The sequence below is a fragment of the Psammomys obesus genome, unplaced genomic scaffold, assembly GCF_907164565.1.
Source record: "Psammomys obesus unplaced genomic scaffold, mPsaObe1.curated_primary_1811, whole genome shotgun sequence".
Taxonomy (NCBI): Eukaryota; Metazoa; Chordata; class Mammalia; order Rodentia; family Muridae; genus Psammomys; species Psammomys obesus.
Genome location: NW_026596095.1, coordinates 24,874,286 through 24,896,607, shown reverse-complemented (window position 1 = coordinate 24,896,607; position 22,322 = coordinate 24,874,286). Strand labels below are relative to the sequence as shown.

Here is a 22,322-nt window from a genome sequence, read left to right as displayed (position 1 = left end):
AGTCATGTGTACAGCTGTGCAAGAGCGCTGGAGACTGGCACACAGCATTAGGTGTGCACTGAACCACCCCAGTGACAAACGAACAAGGAGAGCTAGACTTGAGTGGCTGATCCACTCCTGAGCCTCTAAGCCATTTAAGCGGAGATAACCTCTTTCTGGTGATTCGGTCAGGCTCATGTTTAAGTTTTTTTGTTTGTTTGTTTTTGGTTTTTTTTGACAGTTTATACTAGGTACAACAATCTCTAATACAATCCCTAGAAGAATTATTCACTGCTTATTCATGGGGCTGAAGGACAGAATTATGTCCATTAAACTTTTCAATGTCTGAAAAAAGAGGCCCATACAAAATTCATTCTGTATTTTTAAAAATATCATTTTATTTATACTCATATATGAAAAATGGCTATACTTGTCATTTTTATATACATACTGATATTGGAAACAGAACTCGGTAACATGGCATTTCAACTGTATAAAGAACACAATCATTAAAGCACTGTTACAGAAAGAGTAGAAGACAAATCAAAAGCAGTGATTTCCATTCTCACTGAAGAGCAGCACCCTCAGGGAAGAATCAAATCCATTAGTAACACTCATCTACACTGAGATCAGATACAGAAGAAAGTTAGTGATTGTACTTACGTTATTATTTTTACTAAGCCATTTCATCTTCCTCATACTCAATGCAAAGAAATAAAATATGATCTTCAGAAAAATACGTCCTCATTATTATTCTCAGTATAAGGGTCTGTGGCTTGTGGAGTGGGAGCAGTGTACAGCAGGTGTGCTTGCTGGCTCAAGGGCATTTGTACCTTCCTGACCCTGATGCACTGGACAGAATACCACTCATTATCTGTCACCTGCACTAACTCCATGGGAGCTGCAATAGAATGAACCATTTCTGTGGTGTTTCCAGATCTCACTAAGTAAGAAAAGATTTTATACACATAAATATAACAATTGATCTGTCTATAAATTACAGGGATAGGCTCTTCTTTAATGTAAGGTGGAAAAGCGGCCCTTTGAATTCATAGATAAGTACTACTGTGGTCTGAAGGTTGCTGGACTGGTACAGTGTTGTTGCAATGAAGAAAAGGTGTACATCAAAACCACTATTAGATTAAGACACTTCCACAACTTTTATCAGTTCTTCAAATAACGGAGCCAGCTCCTTTTCTAGGCTGACAATAAGTCCTAAAAGAAAGTTAAAAAAATTAGAATGTTAGAAAATTATCTTATGAACTCTGAGCTAAAATAAACTGTTTCTCCTCCTGTTGCTTTTGTCAGAGTATTTCACCACAGCAACAGAAAAGAAACTGAGAAACTATCTCTAAATTCTCAATCACATTCAACTTTTCTAATCGGATTCAAAATCTCAACATTGTAATTTAACTGACTCATCTACAGCATTAAGCCATGTTCAGCATCCAGTATGTGTAATGTTGAGTTTATGTTCTGTAACCTTTCCTTTTCATGGGCTGCTTTAAAGTGAGCAATGGACAGCACACAAAATGCAACATTGAAATACTAGTTCCTAGTGCAAATAATCAATGTCTTGCTCCACCTCATGTGCAGCTGAAAATGACCCTGTGAAATGGAGACAAGGCCCAAATATGCAGATATGGGACCTAGGACTCCAGTTCAAGAGAAAATGATGATGAAGCTGAGCTACACATGCAGGTTTTCCCACTGCATGGCTGTCATTCCTAGTCTAGCATGCTGCATAGGCATGGTACTAGGAAGAATTAAAATCTGCATTTGCAACACTTCTAACATACCTGTGTTAGCATTACTGCTGGCTATGAAACTCACCACCAGAGGTAAACGATTGAACTGAACCACCTGAAAGAAAAATAAGCTCTAAATAGTAATGGTGCATGGTGAACAACAAGTTTAAACAGCTGACCACTGAACTGTCACGGCAAGTGTTTACCTGTTATGACAGAGGAGGTGTGTTGAGAAATCGCAGGTGTGCAAGCTAATGGCACCATCTACTGGAATTAACAGTGATCTAATGCACACTTTATAGGATAACAAACTCTTTTTATTTAAAGTTTTAAGAACTTCTCCATAATAATTATTCCCTGGTATAAAAAGATTTTTAAAAGGTTACTTTTAACATTAAGCAATTTTAAGGCTAAATTTTAAAAAATTCTATCCCCCTCATATTAAAATTTAGACTTTTACCAAAAACAATCTATACAAAAGATATAAGAATGACGGGTGAGATCAGTGAAGCATTCGGTAGCTATACACTGAATATACTGACCTGATAGGTATTATAGTAGCAGATGATGCTTTTATTTTTGGAAAGACCAAGTTTGCTGCCTTGGTCCGTTGCAAGAGCAAATGTGGATAAGAAGCCAGGCCGCAGGGCATGCTCTGGAGCATTGTCGTTAGCCACTGGGAAGGAACAATTACATAAAAATTACATAGAGTACAGTGGGAAGAGTTTAACAGCAACTTTTTAAAAACCATAAACCCATAAAAGCCTAGGCACAAACATGCATTTACCGTCTTGAAAACCCTAGCACCAACTGGGCCTCATCAATTTGGGTGGTGAAGATTGCTTAAGCAGAAGTTCAGTGATCATAAAATACTAAGGGAAGGAATGCTGACTTACGTGTAATAAAGTGAATACTGTGGTCACCTGAGACTATGCTGAAATAAAATGGAAATAGCTACAAAGTTTTTTGCTCTCATAAAACCCCCAAGAGCAGTACTAGTGCTAACTGCATCAGCCTAGTATGGAGTTTCAGCTGGAGAATCACCCGAGCCCTCTTAACAGGGGTGAGAAAAGGGAGGTGATCTGCTCATAGCTGCCCATGCTGTGTGGTGGGTGACACACTAAATTTATCATGTCTTGTCACCAACTGAGTGCACAGCTCTGGACAGATAGTGTGCTCTCTGCACATAATCATGTAATGTATAACATGGAAAACTAAACCGGTGATGTCTGAAGTGTATTTTAATCCTAATGTATAAAATTGCCTGATATGTTTGTCCTGATGTGGAAAAGAAATTTTAAACAAAATACGTAAGATGTTGTTCAATCTTTGGTAAGTGAAACTAGCAACGCCACCTTGATGACACCAGAAAAACAAGCAGTACATGATCTGAGTTCACACTGGCTCTGTTACAGCAAACAGACATTTTATAAAAAGCTGAGAACAGTCAAAACCATGTTGGGTGGGCTTGGAGGTGCCAGTGAATATGATCAAAACACACTGCATGCATGCATAAAATGCTCAGGAATTCATACAGACATATTTTTTTAAAAAACTTCTGAGTAGCTAAAGTAACCATTACATTAAAGTTTTAAGAAATGTATTGCTAGTAAAGAAGCAAAAATAACCACAGAATATTAAAAACAATCAAGTTGAGCTAGTGATGTGGTTGAGGGGTTGACTGCCTGCCTTGCACACTCACTTTCAACACTGAAGATACAGTTAATGGCTTGCATTATACCCTAAGCATCTTCAGTGGGCAACCAAGCCCATGGTAAGTGCACACAGAAATTCCAGATGTTACCTGTGGGTCACCATAGGTTCCATACCAAGTCCCCAACAAAGTGCACGCGTCCTCAAACAACTACAACAGTCTTTCCAGTTTGTTGAAATAAGCTTTATATATTTTTAATTATTTAAATACAAAACTTTGTTGTCAAAAGTAAATGCACCATAATCATCAAGTACTCAGCTTTACCTTTAATAACAGGCACCCCATCTCTATCTGACACAACAATTGCATGGAGCCCTTCAACGCTACAAGAAAACAAAATTCAGTATTAAAAAAAATCATTTTTAATTCTACAAACATGTACTTCAGACTTATGGTAGATAATTTTCAAGCATATATATATATATATATATATATATATATATATATATATATATATATGCATATGGGGTGAGCATGACGGTGTGCATGCGGAAGTCAGAGGACAGTCTCAGGTCTCTTGTCTGCCACTTTATATGCCAGAACAGCTGGCCATGAGCTTCCAAGGATTCTCCGGTTCCCACCTTCCATTTCTGTATAGGAACGTGACTTCATTCACGTTCTGAGGACCCAAACTTACACTTGCTCGGATTAAAAGTGTGTGCCACCACTGCCCAGCCTCATTAATTAAAAAGAAAACAAACAAACAAAAACACGTGTGCCTACTTGTATATGTACCATAATCATGAAGGTGCCTTCCTAGGCCAGAAGAGATCGTCAAATTCCCTGGAACTGGAGTTGTAGTGGTTGTGAATCACCCAACAAGGGTACTGAGAACTGACCCCACCCGTGTCTTTTACAAGAGCAGGAAGTGTTCTTAACTACTGGACCATCTATGTAGTCCCTCAAAGTTATATATATATATATATATATATATATATATATAACAAAAAACCCTCCAGCTGTGAAAAATGTACCTTAAGCAACAAACGTGTAAAATGTGTAAGCAAGCCTTATGTGTGCTTGTATGTTGCACACACAAAGTGCACTCACATCTGTGTCTTTTTCTACGTACATAAATACCTCTGACACCAGATGCTTCCACCAGCAGAACTATGTGACATAGGAAGCGTTGGAATCTTGAGTTTTGTGAGTATATTGTCTACTCAAACAAACAAACAACCCCCCCCCAAAAAAAAAAACAAATTGAAAGACAGGTGCTCAATATGTTATAAAAAATGTTTAGAAAAATCTGTACAGCACAAGTTTTTCTAATTTCCACAGTAATTAATTTAAATAGTAACTAATGCACCAAAAGAGGCTGTTATAAAGTAGGATGTTCCTTTTAATGGATTACAAATCCACAGAGGCACATGCCTAAGAATACAGAACAACTACATTCTAGGTCACAAACATAAAAGCTGTTTTCAATTCCATACACAACGAAGAGTGGTTTGAATAGATTTTACTAATAATTGTTGAACCCTCAACAGACACAGTTATAAAAAATAAATTTAATTAATCAGCAAAAGTCTAAAGCTTACTAACTTTTTTCATTCTAAAAACTGTTATGTTAGTACTGAGGACATCGTCCGGGGCTGGCGGTGTAGCTAAGTCCTTGCGGCCGGCACCAGGCCTTGGCACTTTACCCGCCACCCTTGCAAGGCTCCCACGAAAGGCAGGAACCAAACTGTTTTCATATAGTTAGAAAATATTGCTATTGTAAAATACGGAAAACCTGAGTTGTTGTTTTTGTTTTTGTTTTTTTGGTTTTTTTGGCAGGGGGAACAGGTGTCCCATCTAGATTTTCAAATACAAACCCAAGAGCAACATTTAAGAGAATAAAAGCCCATTTTATTGCTACCTAGAGCTACCTGACTGTCTTAAGTACAGAAATAAAGCAGTTAAAAACCAGAGATTAGTGAAGCTGGAGATATGTCTCAGTGGTTGAGGGCTGATGTTCTTCCAAAGAACCTAGGTTCGATTCCCAGCACAAACATGTTGGCTTATAACCACCTGGAACTCCAGTGCCAGGACACCCTCTTCTGGCCTCCACAGACACCAGCCGTGACATGGTGCAGAGACACACATGCATACAAAATACCCCTACACAGAAATAAAAATTTAAAAGGGAACATACAAGACTGCACCAACCCATCAAACCCACACAGTTAGCAACAAATCAGCGTTCACAGTGCTACTGCTTCTTTCTTTTTGTTCCTTTTCTTTTGAAGATTTCTTTATTTTATTATGGATACAATATTCTGCCTGCTGTACACCTGAATGCCAGAAGAGGGCACCAGATCTCATTATAGATGGTTGGGAGCCACCATGTGGTTGCTGGGAACTGAACTCAGGACCTGTAGAAGATCAACCAGTGCTCTTAACCTCTGAGCCAGCTCTCCAGCCTCTGTTTTTTTGTTCCTAATGTATAATAAACCCACTTTCAAGAGATGATCTGCAAATATGAATCAGAATGGTCTCAGTCCTTATGAAAATTGGCACTAGTCCCTTCCCTGCTAATATGCTATGACTAATATTCTTGCCTCTTTGGAAGTGCTGCAGATCAAACATGGGACCTTCCAAGTGTGAGGCAAATACTCTGTTACTGAGATACTTTCCCAGGGTATCTTTATGATATTCTTAAATTGCACATATGTCTTGTATGAGCCCTACCATATGGTGCTTTCTGTTTGGTTAAAGGTAAAATTGTCAGAGTTCAAAAAGAAAACAAACATTTACTTTCAACTAATTACGGTCACCATTAAAGCTCAGATAGAAAGTCACGGGTACTCACTGGAGGTGAATTTACTGACATGAATAAGGAGAGCAACTGGATAAAAGCATTACAACAAACACATCAAAGGAAACCTCTAGGATTTCACAGCATGGAAAACACAAAGGATGAAACATGTAAAGCTCATCAAAGATGAAGCACATCAATTTGTGAAACACAGAATAGAAAAGATGCCTGTTCCTTCTCTAGAGACATGAAAAAAACAGAAGCTCCTTGAAATGACTCTTGATGAATCAATGTTTCCTTTGCTTTTAGCTGCTGTTTCAAATATTCTTATTTATCGTATGTGTGGTGTTGGCTCTATACTTCAGCCATGCATGGCACACTCTCCACCTCAGTCTTTACAGCACTGCCCTTTAACCACTGAGCCATCTAACCATCCTTGTTTTACAGAATCTCATGTAGCCCAGGCTGGCTTTGAACTTCTGTCGCCTTTCAAATGCTTATCCACCATGCCCAGCTCACTTCCACAATGTATTTAATGTTTTTGTGTCCTAAGCAAATACTAGGTACTGTATTTGTTTTTGTGCTAGTTAGTTTTCTTTTGTCAAGTTGATACAGAGTAGGGTGTTCTGAAAAGAGGAACTCTCAACTGAGAGCATGCCTCCTCCATCGACTAGCCTGTAGGTGAGTCTGCAGGGCATTTTCTTGCTTAAGGATTGCTGTAGAAGGTCTGAGCCTATGGTGGGTAGCACCACCCCAGGGCAGGTGGTGTAGAGTTGTATAAAAATGAAAGCTGAGCTAGGCGTGGTGGTGCATGTCTGTTATCCCAGCACTCAGGGAAGCAGAGGCAGACAGATCTCTGTTAGTCTGAGGCCAGCCTAGTCTACAAAGAGAGTCCATGACAGCCAAGACTACACAGAGAAACCCTGTCCTAGGGCTGGAAGAAGGGGGATGCAAGCTGAGTAAGCCATGGAGAGGCAAGCCAGTAAGCAACATTCCTCCATGGGCTTCTGCTTCAGTTTCTGCCCTGACCTTTCCTGATGAACTGTAATCTGTAAGATGAAAAAAGCTCGTTCTCCTCATGTTGCTTTTAGTCAGTGTTTTATTATAGCAATAGAAAGCAAATAAGGACAGTCTGCATTTCCCAAGATTTTTGTAATCAACAATATGAACAATTTAAATGTTTTGAAAAGTTATAAGGTTACAACGCAACTCTTATTTTCCCCCTTAATCACTAACACTCCATCATGCTAGCCTGCTCCCCTGCCAGGTTTTAGCCTGGTCTATTGCTTCTATTGCCATTCATTACCTACCATGCAAAGCTAGAACTGCCTGTCATGTTGCCTTTTTGTGTAAAAAAGAACCAGCAGCTGGTCTCTATAATTTGCCATTTTATTAAGAGGAAGTGAATTAAAATTAATTTAAAGATTACATTAACATAAAACCGATGATAGTCATTATTTCACTTAACACACCAATAGGGTTTTCTTCATGAATACGTAAAATACAACATATAAATCAAAACCAGAACACACTGTCATTAATGTCCACTGACCTATAATCAGAGTACAAGCTAAGCCAGTATTCAAGCAAGTCTGACTGAATGTTAATTTTTCCAGCCTACAGAAACAAAGTGATATCCACATACAACCACTCAAAACTTTAGAGTGGGGAGCTAAGAGAAAGGGCTTCATAGAATATTCTGCTAGATGGCCTCAAGGCTGTTTGATCCAATCTGACTGCTTTGTTCTGGAATGTGAAAACAAGACCCAGGTCATTCTTTCCTTCCCTCTTATCTCTTCCTGAATAAACACAAATTTTCAGGTATCTGTAAACAGTTATGAATGTAGACAAAAGAGGTGCTTGCCAACAAAGACATCTTTTTACATTAAACTAACGGTCAGTTTTAATGAGTTCAAGTGAGAAAATCTCTAGATTAGTAAAATATGTAGAAAGAAATTTGCTAACCTCAACACCTGGGCCTTTGTCAAAGGGCACAGCACAGCTCAGTGTGGAGGCAGAAGAAGACTGTTTGATGTCTCAGGCATGAACTGCTGTCTGAGTCCAGCACTTCTGGATTATGTTGACCCAGAAACTGGGTCCCAATAATAACATTAAACATAATGGTAAGTTTTTAATCTTTTTCTTGAATCTACTTAAGAACTTTAAACAATAATCCAATAAACAACTATGATAGTGTGTTTAAAAAACCAAACTTGAAAGTGGCAAGAGGTCTAAGCTCTGGCTCCAGCATCTGCTTCCTACTGAACCATAAACAGGTCATACGGCACCTCTAGATTCATGCTCTTTATCTATAAACTCAAATCATTAGTTAGGATACTTGGGGTTAGTCATGTATTTAAATGTGTTAAGTAATTACCAAGACATATGTAAAATACTAATTTAAAAAGGAGGAACAAAATACTTTGAAAGATTAACGTGTTACCCCGAATTTATCCAGAAACAAACTAATAATTTCTTACCTTGGTAATTTTTTGTATAGGAATCTCTTTAGATCCTGAAAGAGAATAATTTTTAAATGTATTAGAGTATGCTTTTCGAGTCCTGTCCATATCCGCCTTTAAAGGACACGAAGTCACCTTTTGTAACCAGTGTTTCATCTTTAGTTGGTACACTTTGGAAGAAGTTAACTAATCTTCTAATCTTTTTACTAGGCCTCAGTTTCATTATATGTTTCATTACATGTATATAGGGATAATCACAGACCCGACATCATAAAAATGCTGTAGAGTTGTAGTAAGGTATATATGATAATGTACTTTCTATTGGGAAACACAAATACACATTTGCCGTAGACCGAGATCATGTGTTTCGTGATAATTTACAGCCTGATGCTGATGTATTTACTTCGGGGTAGTCTATAAATCTCTTTCCATGTCAATACAGAGTCTCCATAATCGTTCTTAATGATCCTAAGTCAGTTACATAAACTGCTCTAAAGTTCAGTTTCCCGACAACGATAATGACAATGTGAAGTATTTGACATGGAACATGGTTAGAGCTAAGGGAACAGCACTATACCTTGTCTCATTTCACACTCATCTGGAAACATTCAATGACACTTCAGGTACCAACTACGACCTCCCCCACTAAACGTGTGCTGTTTTGCACCTCTATCTCCAAACCTGAATGAGCATTTTCCCCCCCATGCTATCACCACGAACTTACTTTTGCTCTCATCTTAAACAGACACACAAAACCGGAACACAGGTTGCCAAAGGGCACCAGTTAGAAATCCTTTTAGATTGCAACACTGACCCTAACGAGACATCATGAGCATTTAGTGGGAATAGATTCAGAGCACTGTCCTACGGAACGGGCACAGACGGGAAAGGCAGTTAGCCATCCTTTAGAATTTCAAATGTTAACTACACAGGGTTCTTGCACGGCCCCATAAGATTAGCAAGAGGGAAGAATATAGTTGTCTCAGGCTAAGGCACCCTAGTGACTCCACTACAACCGTTCCAGAGAGAAACTCAGGACACCTGCAAGTCATTCTCAATTAGTAGAGGGACGGAGCTGAGGAAGGAACAAATCTCTAGCCCCAGTCACCACCCCCAGTCAGTAGCTTCATGCAAACCTCCCACATCCCCTTTCTCTCGGGAAGGAGTGTCAACTCACATCCGCCATGATGAACCCCTTTCTCTCGCAGGATCAGTCTCCACGCCTGTAAGGGAAACGTCCGTGACTCTCCCCGCACCCCGGGCTTATTCACCCACCCCAGCCCCAGCATCACGAGATCCACCTACGCCAGGGCCAGGCGACAGTTCTGGCTCTCCATCAAAGGGGTGAGGGGGTCCCTAGCACCCTGCCGGGTGGCCAGCCCGCACGGCCCACACCTCCGCCCGCCCACCCTGTCCCCGCGCCGGGAGAAGGGGCGACCTCTGCAGACGCACGCGCGCTCCAGCCTGGGGCGACCTGCCGGGGTGTCCCCGCAGTCCAGTCGCCTCTCCGGAGCCGCCTGTCAAGCCGCTGTCACATGACTCGTGACCTCCGCGGCGCCCCCGGAAGCACTTGCTACGCCCTCCGCTCCCTCCCGTCCCGAAGTTCCGGGCAAGCCCGGCGGAAACTGCGCGCGCGGCCGCCCAGCCCCGGGTTGGTTCTGCTCCTGCGCGCTGTGCGAAGCGACGCCGGGGGCCCCGCGCCGAGCTTTCCACCCAACGCGCTCCCCGCTGGAGACGTTCCCGTGTGGAGTACGCGTGCGCCTTTTCCAGACCCGTTATCTGAATCTTTTCTTGCGAATGGAGACACTTAGCACGAGCTGAACAGCCTATTCCTTCCAAGTCCCAGGTCCCTAGACGACCCCATTATCCGGTCCCCTCAGTTTCCTATGGTGCTCCCCTATGAGCTCTTTACTTGAGTTCTTGCCTAGAGCCAGTGCAGGAGCCCTGCGGCTGTGGGCTCGTTTGCCAAGCCTGTTTTCAACATGCATGCACTGGTTGCGTCTTCTATCTTTTGTATGGTGTTTGTACATTCGAAAAAGCCTACTGTAAGGGGAAGGCTGGAATGCTTTGCAGAAGGGAGGCCTCTCTAACAGCCTAGGCCCAGTGTTTCTCAACTGCTGACGCTCTGATAATTCTTTGTGGCAGAGGGCTGCACTGAGGGCGACTCCAGTAGAGACCCCGGAACAAATGGAAATCACCTGGAACCAAAATACACCCCAGTGGCTGACTGCCTGAGCTTCGGGAACTGAAGTTGATTGCCTTGTGCTGCAGATTTTTTTTTTTTTTAAACCTCGTGTGTTCTTAACAGTAAGGTACCTTGTAAAAACCAACCAAACAAACAAAAAACCGTAGGATCTAAGAGAATACGTACCTAATCTTTATTTCCAACCCCTAAAATTAGGGGCGCCAACACCCAAAGACATGGTGGAAATCTCATCTACTTATTACCTACAGTTGTCCGAGAGGATGAAAATGTTAAATCCTCAGCTCAACAAATGATGTCCTTCTAGTCATTTCAGACTGTTACAACTGACATGAGAAATTGAAAGGGGCATTTTTAAAAGTCACTTCCTTTCCACTATTTAAAGCCTTCAATTAAAAAATTATTTGGGTTGGAGAGAGAACTCAGTGGTTAAGAGCACTGACTGTTCTTCCAGAGGACCCAGGTTCAAATCCCAGCAATCACACGGCAGCACACAGTTGTCTGTGACTCCAATTCCAGGGGATCTGACACCTTCACATGGACATACATACAGGCAAAACGCCAATGCACATAAATATTTGACAGGGTCTCACTGTATACCCGGATGACCTAGAATTTCCTATGTAGACCAAGCTGGCCTCAACCTCACTGAAATCCAACTTCCTTTGCTTCCTGAGTTCTGGGACTTTTAAAAGGCTAGCCAACACACCCAGCCCTATGAGATACTGTATAACACACTCAGGGCCCCATTCTCTGTGAGTCTCCTAACTCATCAAGTGATGGCATGTTTGTTTGTTTACTGAAGTGTTATTGCTTCAACAATGCCAGGAGAATTTATTCTGGACCTACACTTTTCATCTGTGTTCTGTCTTCGTTTTCTCTTGCTTACTGAAAGTTGGACATTCTTTCCTGTCTGTGCTCCAACTCAGAGGCTCAGAACGCCAATGCGCCTGTTTCTCCTTTTAGTTGTATTGAAATCATGACTCTGTAGGTGAACAGTCATTTATTGACGTCTTCCCTTGTACCCTGTCTTCTCTAACAGTGACTTTTGCAGGTATGCCTTCAAGTTCTTGATTGAAGCCATTACTTCTGTTCAGTGAGACTAAATCAACCCCCACCTGTGTTACTCAGCTTCCTGTCAATCAGTGTAATAGTCAACTTAGCTTTGACTTAGGTTTAGAAGCTTCTGTTCATGACTGATAGGTATCATTACTTTCTACTAGCACATCACAATGTAGGCATACAGGGAGACAAGTGCTCAAGTTTTGCCATATAAACCTTTGGGAGATACTGAAGAGCCACACTACACCAATGACACTACACTTAATGACAGCAAACAAAACTCAACAGAAGCAAACATCATCAGCTGCTCGACAACTTGTTAGGAACAGATCACTGTGGCCTTCAATTACACTCTTAAGAACCCAAATCTGATGCTATGTCCCTCCTTAAAAATCCAAGTTTTTTTTTACAACTAACGTATAATACCAGCACCATGATTTGTATATCATCTTCTGAAGATTAGTACCCTATCTTAAGTCTCTCACCTACTTGGGAATTCTTATTCTAAATCATCACACAAGTTTATTTTCATAAAGTTTTAATACTTTTATTCTTTGAGACTTCTGTGCAATGTATTTTAATCATATTTAATCCACCTCCCTAACTCCTCTGCCCTTACTTCCCCCAGGTCTGCTCCCATGTCCCCACCCCACCCCAACCCCCCTTAGTAACCCATCAAGTCCAGTTTGTGCTGCTCATCTACTTCTGGGCCTGTAGAATTAACCAATAGGGTGTGGTCACCAGGGACCACCCTTAAGGAAAATTGGCACTCCTTCTCTCAAAAGCCATCAATCAACGATAGCTTTTCCGTTACAGGTGGGGCTCGTGACCTCCTCCTCATTACATGCTAGAATGTTGATGGGTTTCATCTTTTGGGTTTTAGCTTAAGTTTACTCTTTCAGTGAAATCTTCCTTGACATTTCCAGAATACTTTGGGTACTCTAGATAAATGTTCTCTCTGTAATTTGTGATTGTCTCAAATTTATATAAATTAAAATTAGTTATTTTATATAATATATAATGTTTATATAATGTTTCCTTGATTACATTTACACTTAGAGCTTTGCCTTAATCAGTGAATAATTCCCAGCTTCTACTTCATTACCTGTGACACAGCAGGGATGTATTCAGTTCATACATTTGTTGAATGGTTAAATGAATGAGCATATCAAGAGGATAAAATCTGCTGGGCACGGTGGCACATGCCTTTCTTTAATCCCAGCCCATGGGAGGCAGAAGCAGGCAGATCTCTATGAGTTCCAGGCCAACTGGTCTACATAGTGAATTCCAAGACAGCGAGAGCTATATAGTGAAATGCTGTCTTAAAAAGAAAAAGAAAAGAAAAAAGATAAAGTATAATGAAGACAAGCCTTTTATGGTGAGAACATCCCTTCTTTTTATTAATATGCTGAGATAAATTACAGAGACTGAGACAAAAATTTGTAAATCATTCATTAGAACATCCATTAAAAATCAAAAGCAGCTTAAGAGTTCTCACACGAAATCTTATATAAGTCTGATATAATATTAAATTTTTACAAATCAGACCTTTTGTTTTTAAACCTAATTATGTGATCTTGAATGCACTACCGGAGATCGCCTTTACCAATAGCACTTCATTTTACACACACAAGGCTTCCATTAAAATCTCACCAAACCTTGAAAACCTATGTCACACCTTAGAAAATACCTGTAGCTTAAAACACAAAACAATAACAACAAAACCCAAATCTTTAAATGGAAGGTCTTACACAGCAATCTAAAGACCAGAAATAAAGCAAAGATGAAGCACTTCTTAATACAAATAAATTACAAATACCAAATGTCTCTTACTGTAGTCACCCAACCAAAAACCAATTAATTTTGAAGGTAATGATGAAAGGCTATGGTGTCACTCAAAGTCCGCTCCTATGTGAACGTTACCCTGGAAAGGCTAAGCATAATCTTACAGTGAAACCAGCAAGACTTGCTGGCACTTGCATCAGGTGTCTGTCACCTCTTTGCAGTTATGACACATCTCAGCAACCAGTCACCCCAAGTTTTAATAACTTATTAGACCAGGTCATTTCAAGGACCACTTCTGGGTTACCAGACTCAGAAAAATACCATTTTAGATGGCATGCGGGCCTTCCAATAGGAATGTGCATTAAAACGTAGAGATCAACTGAGAGATTTCACACCAATAAAATTCTATTGACTAATGATCAAATTTTGAAATAAGAACCTACTAATGGAAGCCCTGCACTGTGCAAACAATATGGTACTTATTAAACAATCACACATCTGAGGTATTAGATGGAAAATATATACATTTTTATATATACATGTATACATGGACACATCCACAGAATATTCACAAATCTATTGGCCCCTACACCAGCAGAAGATTAAATTAACTGAAAAAGAACCATATAATAGGAAAAAAGTTACACAGAGGGCATTTACAAACACGTGGTTATATAATCCTTAATATAAGGAGCATGTCGAATAACTGGTTTGAGGAAAAAAAATGTTTCCATTTATATGAAAGTATCTGTCTTATAGAAATGAAACCAAAAGGGGAACCCAGATTCAGAGCTGTAATGCCTACAGATTATTAAAGGTTTGCAAGAACTGCTTGAATAACCTGGTTCTCTCTACTTTTGTTTTTATTTTTTTATTGTATTTGGGACAGAATCTTACAAGGTCCCCAGGGCAGGCTGAAATCCATAATTCCCCTGCCTCACTTGGCCTCCTAAGTGTTGGGGCTACATGTATGAGTAACCATGCCTGGCTCCCATTTGTAATGAAAAACTGTATTTTAGAGGGGAAAGTGGAGATGATTTGTCAGGCTATTCTTTCATCTTCCTTGGTTTACAGAGAATTTTAAGGACTTTACATACTCTGTTATGGTTGCTGGACAAGGGTTTTTAGCTATTTCATGACTGATTCAGGCTGTTCATTTTGATACTTTTTTCTATTCAGACAATAAAAGGTGTTAGAGATTTCCTTTCAATTTGCCTCACTCAATAAAAAGATAGACTATGCTCGAGCTTCATGTGGAGAAGTTAAATAAAGACACTCATTCCTCTTTTAGACCATTTGGTCCTTTGTTAGAATGCTTGCCTAATTGAAAAGATGGCTCATTAGGCCCTCTAGTCCACCAAGTAATGTTTCACTGCTTTAAAAAGTGGGTGTTTTTTTTTTAATGAAATATCTGAAAACACAGTAGCAACCATATCATGTGTTAAATAGCTGCATTTCAAATATTATTAATAAAGATAAAGAGAATCAAAAGTTATTTCTTTTTATTTTACATATCAGTGTAAAAGTTTAACAGTAAGAAAAACTAAGCATAAAAGTGCATTTGAAATTAAGGGCCGGCATTACATACTCCTGTTCTCATGAACACCTGAGCTGACACAAAACAGTACTTTAATGCACTGGTACACACACACACACACACACACACACACACACACACACACACACACTTTATATTTTAAGGACCTTAATATTCCTTGCCAAGTATTAAAAATCATAAATAAGCATATAGTGATTATGAAATTAAAGCAAGTCTTAAAATGTTATTTCCACCCGTTAGATGGAAAACTTGAGATTTCTCAGTATTAATCTATTTGGTCAAAAAAAAAAATCCTAAGACTTAGCGATGGCTCAATAACTAATAAAAATGCATTCAGTAATGAGGGAATTGAAAGGGGGAAATGTGCTGTTTCCTTTCCTTTCACAGTGTGTGTGTTTCTCTATGTATAAAGGGATAAAATGTCAATTATTGTTTCCAAGCCTACAAAAAAATTGAGAAACCTAGTTGATATGGAAAGATAAAGAGCCACTGGGTAAATATGAAAGTGATCAAATGAAATTTAAAAACTCTATGTAGCTAAAAATAAGACAGGAAAATATTGAGGTTTTTACTACAAGAGTAAGCAGCAAAACCAAAAATCTTTCAGCTGAAGTCATCTAATGACACCTTTATATGTAGCTTAAGATGCCAGGCACTCAACCAACCACTCCCACAGCTATTTCCAAGTTTTGTTTAATCTAACAATTGTTTAATTTAATTTAATAAATGTCATAAATGTAATGGGATGCAGCAACAAACCTGAAACATAATACTGTAAAAAGCCATGTATGACTTCATGCTGTGTTAATTTCTCTCAATCTAATAACCTGACCTAGCCTCTCTATCCCTTTAGAGGTGGGATTTAAGAAGGTTTGGTTCCTGTAAATATCAATCACACTAGTGTAAATTTCCCACTAAAACTGGAAAAAATACATTAAAAACTTTCAAATTTCTACAAATTGTCTGATAGATATGAGCTTTCAAGGTTAATTAGAATGCTACATGTTTAAGTGACTTATTCTACAGGCTTAAGAAAGCATTTTAAATTCTGTGGCATGGGCCCACTTTTGCAGGACATGTACTAACAGCAGAACAGGGTAGAGATTAGCACAGCCCCTGTGCAAGGATGACACCAAAAGTCTTGAAGCTTCTGTATTTTTAATTCAGTGAAAGACAAATAGAAATTAAAAATAGGCACAGTGCACTACTTGAAGAAAAAGAGTGGAAAATAAGACCAGTGTGTGTCAGGACTATCAAATGTAAAACCATGAGGACCACAGACCACACTGAAGACACAGCTTTAAAACGTCAGGGATTTCCATTAAGACAACAAACTGCCTGTTGTGTTCGGGTCCATAGGTGAGTGCTAGAGCCAGCTTTTGTCAGAGAAACTTCTTTATGTAGTGGGCAGAAGCAGCTGTGGAGCTCACACTGGCCATAGTCATGAGACAATTGAGTGTTCAGCATAAGTGGAACATCAAACACTACCCACTCTGAGGCTCAAAAAATGCTACAGAATGAGGTGAGAATAATACAAGAAGGGGTGAAGGATAGTGGAATACTGTCTTCTGGCCATGACACAGTCATCACACATTGTGATTCTGCACAAGGTCTCTGTAAGACAGGGCCTGTCCACATCCTGCCCTGGAGGAGGAAAGGGCTCATGAGGCCCTAAGCCTCCCTGAGGATCTGGGGCAGTTAGTGGTTGATGAAGGAGGGACACACACTTTTCTTTAGGGTTGCAGGCACTAGTGTCTACGTTCTTGTAAATAACCCTCACCTATACCCATCCATGCAACCATAAGGAAAACTCTTTGGATCATCAGCAACAACAGCAACATCAATGTCAGCAACATCAGCATCAACAACATCAACAACAAGACTTGAGAAGAGGGACGATCTGGGAAGAGGAAGAAGAGCACTGGAGTAGGAGGGAAACGAGAGGTTTGTAGGGGTGAAGATGATGAAATGTATTATATGTGTGTATGAAAATGTCACATGAAACCCATTGTGTGATTAATGCATAAAAAGCAGGAAAGAGAAAATGAAAAAATTACACATAGTTACCAGGGAGAAAGAGCTGTATCTATATAGTGAAGAGGGGAAGTCTCTCTGAGGACACCATCTATGAAATTAAAAGCTATAAAACAATCTGAGGGCTGGTGAGATGGCTCAGTGGTTAAAAAAAAAAAAAAACACCTTCCTGAACAAGTCTAACAACTTGAACATAATCCACAAGATTTAAAAAGGTATAGAAAGAGAACTAGCTCCTGTAGGTTGTTCTCTGAACTCTACATGTGCACCGTGGCACATACACACACATACACGCACACACACACAAACACTTGATCACACACATTCAACTCACACATGTGTACACACTACACTCACATACACTCACTTATAGACATATGCTCACACACATGTAATCACACACATTCTAGTTTACACACACACACCATAAATGTAAAAATAATCAAAATAAAACCATTTCAAACAGTTGCGGAATCACAGGAATGACTGAGAGCTGAATCCCAAAAGCTTGAGGTTGAATGTTCCAAGTTAAAGGCTATGCTAAAAGAGCGATGGGTGAAAGATGAAGAGACTGAGATGATCAGTGCAAATACGGCTGGAGATGAAAAGGAACAACTAAGGAAAGTTACTGAGTTGAAACAATGTGTACAAGGTGACATTCTTTAAATCTAAAGTAGAAAAATGAAGACCTAAAGAAAGTGCTCTGGACTTAAAAAAGTAAGAGCAATGGACCTACATGAACAAGAAATGTAAGAAATTAGTTGCCAGAGAGTTTTAAAAACAAGAGAATTTGAAATGGATATTTCAATGGATGCTAAACATGAGATCCATGATCTTAATGGCAAATGGAAAACTATGTACTTCTCTGATTGAAAATACTCCCACACGGGTGTGGGAGCCCATGCCATTAATCCTAGCATGGGGGCGGGGGATGAGGTGGTGGAGCACAGGCCAGTCCTGTGAGTTCCAGGTCAGCCTGGTCTACAGTTTGAGTTTCAGCCAGCCAGCCAGGGCTACATAGACCCTGATTCAAATTTTAAAAAAACAGACGCAACAAGCAAACACAGAAAAAAAAAAAAAAATCACAAAAGCAGCATGGCAGCCTCCTCAGGGATCAGGGGCAGCTTTAAGCTTCATCATCTTGTACCAGAGAACAAGATCAGCAGGTGACGAAGATGCAGAGAAACTAAAAGAATAATTCAGTGGAATTCAGAAGTCTTCACAGTGAATGCTGAAGTGACAGCTGAAGTAGATTCTAATGAAAGATATGAACAGCTGTGCGTGAGGTGTGCAACCTTGGAAAACCATTCATGTGGACGAAGCACTAATTCGGACTAATGGTCAGACAGGGCATTTGCTGAAGGAAGCAGGAGAGAACTCAGAAGGCTCGGAGAACAGGCCGAGAGTGCCCTGGAATTCTGAGTGTGGTGCTAAACTCGGCCCAGGTTTATTCCAAGCAAAGAGCAGCAATTTCTCTGTCAAGGCCCGGCCTCTGTGAGCGCATGCAGGCCAGCCTGCACCAGAGGCAGTCAAAACTGCTAGACACAGGCTGGAGAGATAGACGCGGCTGTTGTGGGGCGTGGTCTTCTGAAGTTATTCCTCAGATTCCATTTTTAGAGTAACAAAAATATGTAGATTGTGAGGAAAAGGTCTGTATTAAAGATGACTAGATATACAGCATTTTAGTAGTTTCCCATTAAATGCATTACTTGAGAACTGTAAAACAAGCCTCTACTTTCTTCATAGCTCTCCTAAAAAGGGCATATTTCTAGAAGGTTGGTTGAGTTGCCCAGACTCCTAGGACAAAGTGTGTAACTTAACCCACTATTATAGTCAGGTGTTTCCACTGAAGAATCTCATAGCAAAATACAAGAGACTGGTTTAAACAGTTCAACAGCGGACAGAAATCAACAATGTTTAGGAAGAAATCCCTAAGGAAAAGCACAAAGCCAATCTGCCTGACATTCTCACTCTTGAGCAAGGGATGGTGGGGGTGTGACAACTGTCAAAATGTGTTTGTAATTCTTGACCTGTGCGAAGCAGAGGCATTAGGCCCTCACTACTGTTAAATACACAAGACCAGAAGCCATGCCAAACCCAAGAAGCACCAAGACTTCAAGTCCCCGCTGTGTGTGCCCACTGTATATTACAGATTGAGTTACAAGGAGCTTATTGTAAAGATCTGAGGAGTGGCCTGGTTGGTGGAGTCACGCTCTGCTGACTTGCTGTCAATCAGTCACTGCTCTAGCTGCTGCTCTATCTCTGCTCAGGACTGCTGTGTCCCAACAGGCCATGCTGCCAGGTGAGCCAGCCACAGGTGGAAAGGCACAAAGCTGGGTGTAGTGGTCATTTTGTTCTTCCTACTTATTTGTAGAAGAATCCGTTTGCTTTGGGGTCCTGCTGTAGTTATCTCCATGAAACTGAATTTCCATGGGAATAAGGTCCATCTTTTGCTTCATAAGCCTCAGTAGCCTTGAAGGACACATAAACGAACATTTGGGGCTAACTTTTAGTTCCTGGAATTGTGAGTGGCATAACTGCAACTTACCATTGAAAACTCATTTAGCATAATTTTATCATCATATTTTCTTTAAATCTATCCTATAGCATTTCGTTCCTATGTATGGCTTAGCAATTCATAAAACTAAAGAGCATACTGATAGTATACACCAGTTCATTTATCTCATTACATATTCTGGAATATAAGAACAATATTAAAAATGTCAATTCCTTCTACATTGATATAAGATTTTACATAAACTTTTAATTTTTTTTTGAAAAATCTTCACTGTTTAAACTCCACACACCCAAACACCTAATGGAAATGTGATTGTGTTATAGACATTCATTCCATCAGCTTGAACAAAGTGTCTCATGGAGCTAAACACTAAAATAATTTAAATAAAAGACAAGCGCTCATATATACACAAAATCATTCTAAAACTATTTACATGGCAAAGGAATAATGGAGAATCACAAAAACTGGCAATTGCTACAGGTGTGATAATCTTCTCCAGATATTGTAAGGAATCATATAAGATTTTAAAGTGAAAGTAAATGCAGAAGCATACTAAAATATTTAGTTTTCAGTTCTTACTATTGAAACGAGCCAGTAGATCATTAACAGTCCAAGATTTCAGGAATCAGCTACTCAGCTTAGTCTTTAATCAAATCTTCCTCAGCTTCATGGCGAAATGAAATGTACAGAAAAGACAGAGTACACTGAAGGAAGTAGGCAGGACGCCCAGCCTATCCCCCCTTGTAGAGGCTGGTCAGCCGCTCCAGCTCTTTGCAGTTGTCCATGCTCAGGGCATCTGCCTTCCTCCGCAGCCGCTCATCGCGATACACTTTTGCTGCATACTGCATATCTGTTTCTGTATACAGAATGTTTGCTAGTTAATGATTCACATCACCTTGGTAGCTTAAATTTAAATAACACTTTAGATATATACATATATTTCTCTTAACTGAGGAGAGAATCAAGTATGATTCCTATAAACCATTTCACTAGGACTTTTATTTAAAAAAACAAAACTTTTGGACAGGCTCTTTACATAGACCTGGCTCTCTCGAGGCTCACTACATAGACCAGGATGGCTTGAACTCAGATATCCTCCTGCCTTTGCCTTTGAATGCTCTGATCAAAACAACCCCACCTATTGGGCTTTTTCTTTATATAACTTAGCACATGGAACCCAACTTCAAAAGGAAATAAGACTAGAGCCCTGACACTGCCTCTCAGGGGCCTTCTCCTTTACTCCTGAGCCAAGCCACTGCTCCAGAATACCCTCTGAGGCTATTCTAAAATACCCCCCAGAATCTCGACTGTCAGTGGCTGTGTTTTGTTGTGTTTTTGTGATAATTCCAACAGTTAAGAACACAAATAAGCCAGGCATGGTAGCACACACATGGAATCCCAGCACTCAGGAGGCAGAGGCAAGCAGACTTCTGTGAGTTTGAGGCCAGCCTGGTCTACAAAGAGAGTCCAGGATAGTGAAGGCTACACAGAGAAACCTTGTCTCAAAAAACCAAAACCAAAGCAAAACAAACACACACACAAAAGAACACAAATTAAAATAAGCGCCTCTTCCTTTTCTTCCTCCACTTCCTTCTTCTTCTTGAGAATGGATTTCATTAACTTGCCCAAGCTGGCCTCAAACTTATGGTCCTTCTGCATCAGCACCCCAAGTGCCAGGATTGTGTGTTCTTCCACACACAACAAAAAATCTGGAATATATATACCCCCCCCCCATATATGTGAAAACATCCCCTACATACACACAACTTGAATAAATACCCATAATTCCACCTGCCAGAACTAGGTGATAAGATCTTATGGATGAATGTATTACATGCTTGGATACAGGAAAATCAAACTAGAATTGAGATAGAAGCCTACTTCTTCCCAGCCGGCTTTTACAGTGCCAAAGGAGCTATGCAGGCTGACAAATTATTATGAGCAGTCTTACTCAGTGTGGATGCCGGGTACTAGTCTAGTAATCTGACAGGCAGTGTGTGCCTGCCATACAATAGCGCGGTGGCTGTTATGGGGCTAACTAACGACTTTTTCATCAGAGTTGAGGTCCAGTCCACAGGAAAGAATTCACATTTGGTCTTGTCAACCTGGTCAAAAACCTATGGCTGGGAGACCACAGGCTCACTGGAGAAGCTGTGCGGCTCTTTTGCTGAATTGATACAATGAACTTGCCTTTAAACACTTTGTTTACATCCCGTGATTAACATGCTGTCAGCTGTGAAGAGAAAGCTTCCCTTTGCAATGGTGGTGATTACTGCACACGTATAAATGCTTAAAATGATGAGCATAAATGACTGTTGAAGGTTCACCCCTAAACAAGACATCTCTTATCATCCCCTCCGAAGCCCAGGGAGCATGGGCGGAATGAAGAGCCGGAAGGGCTGGAGGCTGTGGAATGATGTCCACCAGGCATGACATCATTGCTGCTCTCATGAACTCACAGGAGTTATGATCTGCACAGCATTAGGTCCGTCAACATTCTCACATAACCAACACTGAAC

At 40.2% G+C, this 22,322-nt stretch overlaps 2 protein-coding genes and 1 non-coding gene across 6 annotated transcripts in view; 1 reads left to right on the top strand and 2 right to left on the bottom strand.

The window, feature by feature from the left end:
- Positions 1–352: 352 nt before the first annotated feature.
- Positions 353–10,189, bottom strand: Lamtor3 (late endosomal/lysosomal adaptor, MAPK and MTOR activator 3). 4 transcript variants are annotated; one of them, XM_055628265.1, is made up of 7 exons: positions 10,082–10,189; positions 9,821–9,866; positions 8,662–8,696; positions 3,706–3,764; positions 2,270–2,403; positions 1,779–1,842; positions 353–1,194 (listed from the first exon to the last, which is right to left on the bottom strand). In XM_055628265.1, the coding sequence occupies exons 2-7, from the start codon at positions 9,827–9,829 to the stop codon at positions 1,121–1,123; spliced, it is 375 nt and encodes a 124-aa protein (XP_055484240.1). In that variant the 5' UTR covers positions 9,830–9,866; positions 10,082–10,189; the 3' UTR covers positions 353–1,120. The 4 variants fall into 4 exon arrangements, with proteins under 4 accessions (XP_055484240.1, XP_055484241.1, XP_055484243.1 ...); XM_055628266.1 differs by having other exon boundaries at positions 10,096–10,179; XM_055628268.1 differs by lacking the exon at positions 10,082–10,189 and adding an exon at positions 10,053–10,062.
- Positions 10,190–13,279: 3,090 nt separating this feature from the next.
- Positions 13,280–22,322, bottom strand: part of Dnajb14 (DnaJ heat shock protein family (Hsp40) member B14) — a 49,508-nt gene continuing 40,465 nt past the window's right edge. The window contains exon 9 of the mRNA XM_055628078.1: positions 13,280–20,659. Within this exon, the coding sequence (XP_055484053.1) occupies positions 20,535–20,659 (125 nt within the window). The 3' untranslated portion in view covers positions 13,280–20,534. The remainder of the gene's footprint in view (positions 20,660–22,322) is intronic.
- LOC129692091 (U6 spliceosomal RNA) lies at positions 16,311–16,412 on the top strand. The gene has a single exon (XR_008722620.1). It is a non-coding gene; the product is annotated as a U6 spliceosomal RNA (small nuclear RNA).

What these genes read in the sequence shown, in the direction of transcription:
- Lamtor3 (XM_055628265.1), bottom strand. An exon ending in TGGGGTGCCTGTTATTAAAG is followed by an intron (nt 2,404 to 3,705) that starts GTAAAGCTGAGT and finishes GTTCCTTCCCAG; the next exon opens with TGGCTAACGACAATGCTCCA. An exon ending in GCTACTATAATACCTATCAG is followed by an intron (nt 1,843 to 2,269) that starts GTCAGTATATTC and finishes TTTTTCTTTCAG; the next exon opens with GTGGTTCAGTTCAATCGTTT.